The sequence below is a fragment of the Nematolebias whitei genome, chromosome 6, assembly GCF_014905685.2.
Source record: "Nematolebias whitei isolate Nwh7 chromosome 6, NemWhi1, whole genome shotgun sequence".
In the NCBI taxonomy this organism is placed as follows: Eukaryota; Metazoa; Chordata; class Actinopteri; order Cyprinodontiformes; family Rivulidae; genus Nematolebias; species Nematolebias whitei.
In genome coordinates, this window is record NC_056503.1 from 12,451,019 (window position 1) to 12,461,482 (window position 10,464).

General features: G+C 39.6%; 1 protein-coding gene across 2 annotated transcripts in view; it reads right to left on the reverse strand.

The window, feature by feature from the left end:
- Positions 1-681: 681 nt before the first annotated feature.
- Positions 682-10,464, reverse strand: part of porb (P450 (cytochrome) oxidoreductase b) — a 32,226-nt gene continuing 22,443 nt past the window's right edge. For both annotated transcript variants that reach the window (XM_037677385.1, XM_037677387.1), the window contains exons 4-16: positions 9,433-9,561; positions 8,397-8,549; positions 7,409-7,533; positions 6,493-6,582; positions 6,254-6,352; positions 5,906-6,022; positions 5,698-5,816; positions 5,203-5,384; positions 4,934-5,083; positions 4,532-4,793; positions 3,278-3,423; positions 2,941-3,026; positions 682-2,032 (exon numbers count right to left, since the gene is read on the reverse strand). In XM_037677385.1, coding sequence (XP_037533313.1) covers positions 1,888-2,032; positions 2,941-3,026; positions 3,278-3,423; positions 4,532-4,793; positions 4,934-5,083; positions 5,203-5,384; positions 5,698-5,816; positions 5,906-6,022; positions 6,254-6,352; positions 6,493-6,582; positions 7,409-7,533; positions 8,397-8,549; positions 9,433-9,561 — 1,803 coding nt within the window. In that variant the 3' untranslated portion in view covers positions 682-1,887. The remainder of the gene's footprint in view (positions 2,033-2,940; positions 3,027-3,277; positions 3,424-4,531; positions 4,794-4,933; positions 5,084-5,202; positions 5,385-5,697; positions 5,817-5,905; positions 6,023-6,253; positions 6,353-6,492; positions 6,583-7,408; positions 7,534-8,396; positions 8,550-9,432; positions 9,562-10,464) is intronic.

The following is a 10,464-nucleotide window of genomic DNA, read 5'->3' on the forward strand; positions in this document are numbered from 1 at the left end:
TGGTAAGAATCCACAAACTCAATGGGAACACTATGCATGATTGAGATAGGAAGAACTGCTGGCACCAACTTTGTTTGAAAACATTCTTTTGTACCAATTTGAGATGTAACAAATCTGACTGAATGTCAAATGCAGACTGTAGAAGCTAGAAAACCTTGGCAACCGTTAGCTCGACATACAACAGTGTCGTCGGCATAAAGAGGCATGGATGCATCAGGAATGTTTTGACATACATTACTTATATAACTTGTAAAAAGAGTGGGTCCTAAAACTGAGCCTTGTGGGACACCATTAGTGAATGTTAGGTAGCTAGATGAAGTACCATTATGTCAAACACCATGCCTCAGGTCATTGCTCCTCCTTAATGTCCAGCACGTTACATCAGTGACCTGTAAACTTGTGTTTTCTAGATTAATTTCATTTTCACTTCAACACATTTGGGCTCTATTTAAAATGACAACAGTAAAACATATTCAAACTCATACTAAATACGTCAACTTGTTAGGCTTTACATATGACTTTGTACACGTTTTCAGAAAATTCAGAATTAAATGTCTGAATTTATTAATGTTTGTAATAATTTAAAATCTGGATCAGAATCAGCTTAGCATAAAATGGTGATTAGTAAACATGCCTGAAAACCACAGTTTATATAAAAATAAAAAAATTTAAACGAACTCGACAAATTAGTCCAATTTTATTCATTTTAAAAAAATCACGCCTCCATACAAATGATTACATTTTAAAGCATAATGACAAAGTGACAGCGTCAGGTAAAGTGTCTCAGAAGAATTGTTTTCTATGAAAATGTAAGCATGGGAAGAAAATAAAATATTACAAAGGATGAACCGTTGTGGTTTTGATGCTTTATGCATAAGGCAGTGATAGAAAAGGCACAGGCTGCACTTCAGCTGGTTAACCCTCCCAGAACAACTCAGAGGAGCAGAGACAGATGTGTCCATGTATTTTTTTCTACATGGTGGTACAAATGTTTTTAGACAAAAGAAAAAAAATGCAGGAATAAACCAGATGTGGTCATCATACGAGAATAAAATCCAAGTTCCTCTGCTGTCAAGATACAGGTTTAACGTTTGACAAACATCACAGGGTCCCAACAAATTTATTTTCTGTAAAGGCGTGCCACAAATAGGCTTTAAAATGCACATAATCTCATGTTTCTTTCATCATCTCCTTTTAGGCTGCTGGAACTAATTAAAACTAACCTCAATTAAAAGGTTTGAAAAAATGTACTAGTGATTTCAGTTTGTTAAAAATATTTTATACAGATTTTAAAGTACTTTTAAAAGCACTACTGAATAAGCTGAGAGAGAAACTAAAGCCTGCACCATTTAGTGTGACAGCTTTTCTGATAAACCTGAATCTCCGTCTAAATAAACACAATGCACCTGATGGTGTGAGAACAGTTTAATGAAAAGTAAAGCTGAAATGGAGATGACCTCCTGCTGCGTTAGCTTTCACAAAAAAAGGAATTTCAAACCAGTGGGAAATGTCTTTAAAATCCACAATCTCTTAAGAGTTGCAGTCAAACCCTCTTTTAGAATTATTCATAATCGGAGGCCGTTTCTGGAAAGCAGAGTGTCTGAGCGCTGCCTGCCCCGATCCCACAGTTCAACTGAGGACCTCAGGATGCTGGTGGGAACATGATGCAGATCACACAAGTAAAACATACGTCTGAAACCATAAAAACCTGCTGAGGTAAGATCTGCGTGCTCCTCTGCTCCCTGTAGCTCTCATAAATCGGGGAGTCTGAACAAGAGTTTGTTTTTATAGATCAGTCCTAAACACAACTGTAAAAAACAAAACAGGATCTTTAAAACTATCACTACTAGAGTAGTGAAGAGAGAGGCTGGGTGTGACCGGGGCTCTTTAACTCCACACGTCTTGTGAGTAGCGTCCCTTCGTCATCAGTTTTTTAACGTAATCTGTGGCCTGGGCGTGATTCATGCTTCCAACCTCCTCTGCGATCTCACAGAAAGCTCCCTGCACGTCTTTAGCCATGTTTCTTGCATCACTAGGAAAAAACAAAACAAAAAACAGTTTAGATCAGTGGTTCTCAAACTGGGGTCCCCAGACCACCGGGGGTCCGCAAGCAGGTGCTTGGAGGTCCACAAAAAATATATATATATTTTTTTTACAAGCACGCAGATGTTTAATAGCCTGTTAAAATAAACCAAAATGCAGGAAGTCACATCTACTTTAGTCATATTTTTGTGGGGGAGGACCCCCAGACCTCCCCCACCAATCTGCGTTGCAGCATGGATCAGTTTACAAATGAAGTCCTGTTACTTGGTCTGACTGCTGCTGTGATGGTTCTGTTCAGTTTCATGTAAAGAGTTTTCTGTAATAATCTGAAGACGTGTCAACACATTTATTTTGTTCATTATGTGAATATGTAAAGTGGTTTTTGATTCTGTTAATTTTCTCAAAACTGTAATTATTGGAAGTAGAAATTAAAAACGTTGTTAATTGTGTCTTGAATGAAAAATACTCCCATCACTTTTAAAGAACAGGTCTCAAGTATTTATGTTACACAAATATTTCCATTTCATTAAAGAGACAAACTGAAGAAAACTATTTAATAAACACAAGGGTTTTGAGGGGGGTCCCTGAAACTTTTTCTCCCCTGTAAGGAGTCCCTGAATCCAAAAAGTTTGAGAACCCCTGGTTAATGCCTGATTTTTATTTCATTTTATGCCATTTCATTTTATTTGATTGTGCGACTCCTACACTACACACTTTCTTCCACTAGGAGGAGCCACAACACCAAGATCAAACCTTTCTGATTTAATGATAAAGAACAAAAACTAAGAGTTGTAAAAAATATTTGTCACTATTAAAAGCAGCACAGAAATATGAACATATTTTTACACAAAACACTTAATTTTACTAAGTGTTTAATATTGATGGTATAGTTCTTACCCGCAGATGTAGATGTGAGCGTTGTCTGAGTGAATCAGCTTCCAGAGGTGTTCCTTGTTTTCCTTCAGGTGATGCTGCACGTACACCTTCATTTAGGACAATAGAAACAAAAACATTGTTCCACTGTGGGCTTGAACTTTGTCCTTGTGATTAAAAAAAATGCTCATAACTAAACAATTCCATATTTTTAATGGAACAAATTAAAAAGACAAAAATCTACACTATGAATGTTTTACTAAAGACAGAGTTTACGTGTGGCTGTCAAACAGGCAATAAGAAAAGGTAAACACAAAAACCTGTTTGTTACAGATTGTCAGATTTGTTTGGTTAGACTCACCTTGTGCTCCTGGTCTCTGGAGAAAGCAACATTAAGTTGTGTTAAGACGCTGTTCTTCTCCGCTTCCTGCAGCTCTTCCTGGTAGAGATAATCCTGGTTTTTGTGTCTGCAGCCAAAATACAACACAGTCTCTCCAACAGCCTTCCCTACAAAGAAAAAGCAGCACCAAAAGAAAAAAAAATTGAAATTAGATTTTATAAATGCCATGGTTGGACACAAATCCACAGATGGTTCCTCCATGTTCTTAATAATTATTATTATTTTTATTTGTGAAGAAAGAACCAGTAACTGTGTATATTAATGTTGGTGTTGAACTCGACTGGTCTACAAAAGTCCTTAAAAATACATGACAAAGACAAAACGTTTGGGGAATATTTCTCAGACTTGGTACAGCAGTTCAACACTTTACGAGTAGGCCTGTCATGATAAACAATAAATCAATTCATCGCATGATAAATGAAAATTATCGACCTAATTTTCATTTATTGTCTTTATCGTTTCTTCGTGTCTCTCTCTTTCTACTGAAGACACTGGATGACAAAAGGCTCAACTCCGGTGCTCTTCACTGACCTCTCCCTTTCTCTTTAAAATCTGTTTTAACTGTCAAAAATCACGTTTTTGGATCGTTAAAAGCAGCTAACCTGAGAAGCTAAGCTACGAGCTAAGCTAACAGGTCGACCTCAGGGGAAAAAAACCTCAGTCTTGTCAAAGCTCTGAAATTCACGGTTGAAACCCGTGCCTTCGTGTAAAAAGTTTTTCTCTGCAAAAAGAAGCTGAGAACTTGTTTACTGATTTTTTATTAAAAGCTTTGTGTGACAAATGGTATGCTAAAGAGCTCAAACCACACCGAGCGTCCACCATTTTGAGAACCGAATAAAGTCAGGAGAGACATCCCATGTCACGTCAAGGGGCCTCTCTCTCATTTTTCTTAAAGAGACACGCTGCTCGCTCCCTCACTATCCATCCTTTGGTTCAAATAGTCTTATACTGCCATTCGGTGGTCAAAAAAGGTACTACACTCAAAACAAATTAACCAACATTTCTTCTTAAATTTGACAATGATTACCAATTATTGTCAAATTTTAAACAATATTATCATTTATCGCAATAATTTCTGAGACAATTAATCGCCCAGCAAAATTTGTTATCGTGACAGGCCTATTTATGAGCACATGCTGAACAGCTCGTTTAATTTCCCAGGGGTCAGGGTAGTTTAGACTCGGTCGGACAGACAGACACTGAGTGTATGAGCACCTTGCTGTTTGAGCCAGCCCCTCTCCTGGATGAAGCCCATAAACGGAGCAATTCCAGTCCCGGGGCCGACCATGATCACCGGGTTGGAGGCTTTGAATGGCAGACGGAACTGAGACTTGCGGATGAACATGGGTACGGTCGACTTGTGGCCGTTGACGAGTTTGTTCTTCAGCCAGTTGGTTGCGACTCCTTTATTGAGGCGGCCCGTCTTGGATGTGTACTCCACCACCACAGCACAGATGTGGATGCTGTTGGGGTGAACCTACACGACAGGAAAAGTTACTCAGAGATCACTCTTCAGAGCAGAAAAAACCCAACTTAAGTCAACTAAGAATAAATGCCTGGAGTCAATTGATTAGATTGATCAGAATTTCTTCTGCATTTTAAAAAGATGATAGTTACTTTAGAGGAGGAAGCGATGGAATAGTAGCGAGCCTGGAGACGAGGCAACAGCTCACACAGGTGATCGATGGGAGGCTTCAAAGAAGGCATATCCTCCAAGATGGCGAGGATGTTCCTGCAGGAATCCAACACCCAACTCTGGTAGAGAGACTGCACACGAGCAAATAAATGAATCCTCCTCTTCTTGGAGTTGCATTTCTCCAGAATTAATACATTAATGGTGCATTTGGAATAAAAAGTTGTCCTGAGTCTTTCCCATTGGTGCTTACCTTGCCTTCGGGGGAGGACGATGCCATCTTCCTCATGTTCTCCTGGTCTTTTGGGTTAGAGGCGTACTGAGCCAGCTCGTACAGGACGTTGGTGCGAGGAGGGTTAGTGATGTCCAGGTAGTGTGTGAGCGCTGTACGGTACGTGGTGGGACAGGGGAACGGATGCTTTTTGTTGGATTCCTCTGCAAAAACATATCGATGAGAGATTTCATTGAACATGAAAAGCTGTCTGTGTTTGATGGTTGAAACTAAAACTCAGTCATTTCTGTCTGAAAGCACAAAGAAAATCAAATTGCTCTCACATTGACAAACTATTTAAGTTAAGTACACAATACAGAAATGCCTTGTGACATCAGTGATATTACAAAACCTAATGCAGCTGCATTAAGAGAGCTGACACTGCAAAGTAGAGATATGAAGGGGGGGGGGGGGGGGAGAGATTGTTGGAGGGACAAGCTTGTGAGGTCAAGGTGCTCTGGGTTGTCAATGCAATACCGTCAAGGTTGTTGAGAGAGATAACCACATCAAGGTCCACGCCAAGGACCTCTCCCAGCCTGTTCACAAGATCCGAGTCATTGGTGGGGAAAACAGCCACGTGGTCTCCTGACTCGTACCTGAAATCACAGAGTGTGACCAAAACAGACTTTGATCACCATTCATAAAAAACTGAACATGTTTAACACGCACGTTCAGCTACACTCACCTGATCTTAGAGCCCGTTATGTCCAGCTCCAGGTGCATAAGATGTCTGTCACCAGCTTTGTTGAGTCTGCGGTTGGCAGTGACTGGAGCCAGGAAAGGGTTCTTTGAATCAAAGGGCCTGTCAGGAGTGACAATAAGGAAAATGAGTAAAAATATCTACAAATTAAATTATTGATATTTACAAAATGGAACAATAGCTCAACAATATCTCCAGGATTACCATTCAGAATAATAAAAAAGAAAATACAGATGTGTTTTAAATGACCACTAGGGGGAACAAAGTTTCACGTTGACCTGCAGCCGATCGTAAATGTGGGTAAAATGTGACTGATGAAGTGTCAGTACTTACGGCTTCTGGACCTCAAAACTCTTCAGCCGTCCGATCTCTCCTGTAAACACTTTGTTCATGTTGATGTCGTTGTGAACCTTCAGCTCATACTGTCGGATGCTGTGCGAGCAAAAAAAAAAAAAAAAAAAAGACTGAAGTCAGGCTTTGATAAACTCAACATTAAAGTACACTGAATCATAACAGACTATGGTACAAAACACTTTGTATAAGAGGATCAACTAAATTGCTTATGAATGCACCTCGACTCGTCTCCTGATGCCTCCACACCAAAGTGCTCACAGACTGCCGGCCAGAACTGCTCTCTCCAGGAAATGAAGTCCTCCTCGAGGCTGAAACACAAAGACCAGGGAGTCTGATCTATGCTCGCTCATGAAAGACGGTTCCTTTAAACACAGTCAAGCCATTACTTGTTCCTTTACTCCCAAACAAGCTCACTCAAAAGGACAACTATGAACGGCACACAGTGTGACAATACGTCTGTAAACTGTGACCACAGTCTCCATTCTTTAACCTAATATTAACCAAGTCCGTCCCTGGAACCGTAGGCGTACCAGGCCAGTATTTCTCCCCACTTACATTTGATGTTAGTTTATTAATCAAATGTCTGCTCTGGATTGTTTCACAGCAGTACAAGGTGAATATTACAGCTACTATAAATATTGTTATGCTGGTTTATCAAGGTCATCCTCCTCTCATATTATGTCTGGGTGTTGAAGTGTCCTTAAGTTTGAAGAAAATATAAGTTATCTTCTTTACATTACACTTCCATGAGGAAGAGGAGCAGCAGCAAACACTTTAAATCCATCCCCCTCACTGTTAGAAAGGGAGGTAAAATTATGCAAACAATGTCAATAAGAATAAAAAAGATTTAACAACAAATGTGCTGGAGCCAACAAACTTTTTTTAGTTACAAATTAGAGGCCGTGTTTAAATCGTGCTGCATATAAAAATTTTCAGAGTCAGTTTGCGTTAAATTTGATGTGGTAGTAGCTGAGAGTCATCATCAACACAGCGAGCACTAGATCTTTAAATCTTGGACATGCAAGGCGGTGGTCGATAATCACCTCAAAGAATACTACACTGAAGTTTGTTTGTTTGCAGTAATCTTATTTTATTCACTTCTTCTAAGCTCAGATTCTTTAGCAGATCACTTACTTTCCATCATCATCACCTAAACCAATATCGAAGATGCGCTTGGCTCCCAGATCTTCTAGTCTTTTGTCGACATATTTTCCCATGGCGTTGTAGTGTTCGTACGTCTTATTTCCCAAAGCAAAGACCTGGAGACGGACAAGGACACAAATATGAAGAGTACATGACTTTGGCTGAGGCTCGAGCTAAAACGGTGGGCTAAAAATAAGAGAATATGATAAATGTATAACTTTTTTTGGTGAGTTAATAAACACTTGCAGCCATGAGGAACAGAAAGAAAGGACCAAACGGTGCTCAGTAAGTTAAACAGAATTAAGTGACAATACTTTCAACCCAGACCTGATGATTTTACAGTAGTCATGTGTGAAAGCTAAACAGTTTGTCCACCACTGATAAAAACCATTGAAGCAACAGCGTGTTGGGCACAGAGCTGAAGCAGTCGATGTGTTAAAGAGAGCCGACGTCGTCACACAGGGGCTTCACGTGTACGAGCACAAACTGTCAACACTCAATCATTTTACAATAAGACAACAGCTGGCCTTTGAGCAGAAGATGAAACTGTAAAATGAAGTTTTGCCATTCAGAATCTTTGTACAAAACAGAGGCTACTCTTAAATAATAAAGCTGTATATTTGTGCATTAACAGCTGAGATGACTTGATTTAAATTAGACTGAAAGATAAATTTAGGTGTGACGTGCACATGTCGCGGCGCTGCAGGCTGTTGGATTCTGTTTAACTGATTGAGAAAAACACCAGCTTATGGTGGACTTTATCAGCAGTTGTACACAGAAATGAAAATCTATTTAAAACCTAAACATGGCCATAAAAAGCACAGCATATACAAAGTGTAAACACGGATATGCAAAATAAACATTGAGGTGCAATTCTTTTCAAATGAGGGACTGAATGCACCATGGAAAGTACATAACACTTTCCAGCCTCACTAACACACAAAAAAACATTTTTTTCTCTTTGAGCATAAAGACTCACAGTGAAGTTCAGTCCAGAGAGGTCTTCATCATCGTTCTCCTGCAGCCAGTCGTAGAAGTCCTGGGCATTATCTGTGGGGTCTCCTTCACCGTAGGTGGCCATGCAAAATATGGCAAGGGAGTTCTCGATCTCAGACAAACGGGACAGTTCCCCCTTTTTACCAGAAAGAACAACAAGAACAACAAGGCTTTAAGCTCTGGACGTCTGAAAGCAAAGAGGAAAAACTCACTTTGTGGTGAAGGCCTGCACTGGTTCTTATGTCAGTGATGAAACTTTGTTTTGGTGTCACACGTTTAAGATGCGAGACTAAAAAAACATTCAAACATGAGCAAGTGATATATTTGGGGTTTTAAGAGCTCGTGGCTGAGCGTCGAAGTCTAACATGGTAAACCAGGGGTGTCCAAACATTTTCTTATGTGGGCCAAAACATTGAAGATGAAAGGAGCCACAAACATGTGAATTAAAAATAAATAACAATAAGCTCACATATTTTAGTGATTTATTTTAACTCAACGTAAACAATATTTCGGAGAATGGACAAAATTGACTAAATTAGGTGGAGGTGGTGTTCTAAATTGTTGTAGATCCAGAACATTAAAAGGTTCATAAACATTAACCTTTTATCAAATTTATTTATTTTTATTTAATTTATTTGATTGATTTATTGCCAAAAGATTGTATTAAACTTAATATTGCTCATTTTGAGACTTTTTAACCAGTTTTGCTGTTAAATCTAAAAATTATATAAAAAATGACCATCAATAAATGTGCAAAAAAAGGTTTACCTATGGGCCAAAAATATACCATTCTTAAACTGCAAATATGGGCCGCACAAAATCACTCCAAGGGCCACAAATGGCCCCTGGGCCTCACTTTGGACACCCCTGTGGTAAACGTATTAAAATAAAAATCGTTTAAAATTCCTGGTCTAAAGAATTGAAGGCATCTAGCATTCCAGAGCAGTGTTCAGGAGAAACAAAAACTCATTCTGATGTGCTATCATGGCAAATAAATCATCCCACTGTTGTAAAATTACCATGGTATACTCCTCTGGGTCAGCAGCCATTCCTTTCATGCCGTAGCGCTGGGCGTCTTTGGCCAGTCTGTTGGCAAATTCCTCAGCTGTGCCCGTCTGCGAGCCGTAGAAAACAATGATGTTCTTTCCCTGTTCACAAAATCACAGAAAACATTTAGGTTTTGCATGAAAAGGTGTTTGTCTATCATAAATATCCAGCTCAATTTCTGTCTAAACTCTCCCTCCTTCACAAGAAAAATTCAACTTTATTTCCTCTCCAGATGTGACGTGCTGCATTTGAGACCTACAACAGTTCAGTGTGTAAAAGGAGGTGATATCAGTAGAATTACACTTCACTTTTCTCCAACGCCTTTTAAATGAAGTCAATCTGTGTGTGCCAATCAGACAATGTGATCCATTCCTCAAGTGTTGTAACAGCAACGTTCTGGTATCTGAACCATTTACTGTGAAACCACAGGATCCAGCACCAACTCGTGTCTTTTCTCAGTTCTGGTTTGAACACGGAGAGAAATGTACAGCTTCATGTGGTCACAGCAGCAGAAAAACTCATGTGGCGTGTGCTGGCAAAATAAGTCGATATGAGAAGAAGCTGACATGCATGTTAGGCTGATTGGTAACTCTAAATTGTCCCTAGGTGTGAGTGAGAGAGTGAATGGTTGTTTGTCTCGTTTGTCTCTATGTGTCCCTGTGATAGACTTGCGACCCGTCCAGGGTGTACCCCGCCCCTTGCACAGTGATTGCTGGACATGGGCACCAGCGACCCCCGTGACCCAAAATGGAATAAGCGGGTAAAGAAAATGGATGGATGGATGGAGAAGAAGCTGCAGTACAAGCTAAGTGAAATATAGAGTCCATTAAAGGCACCGTCTAGCAAAGTTGGTGACTAAAACAGCAGATAATCTTCCTAATTTACTTTAAATTCAAGTTCTATAACAGATCTACAAAACAGTCATGTCCTTTAACTCACAATTTCCTTTGAAATTGTCCATTTTTCTCTGCTAGCAGCCACAGCACCAGGAATTCCCTACATAT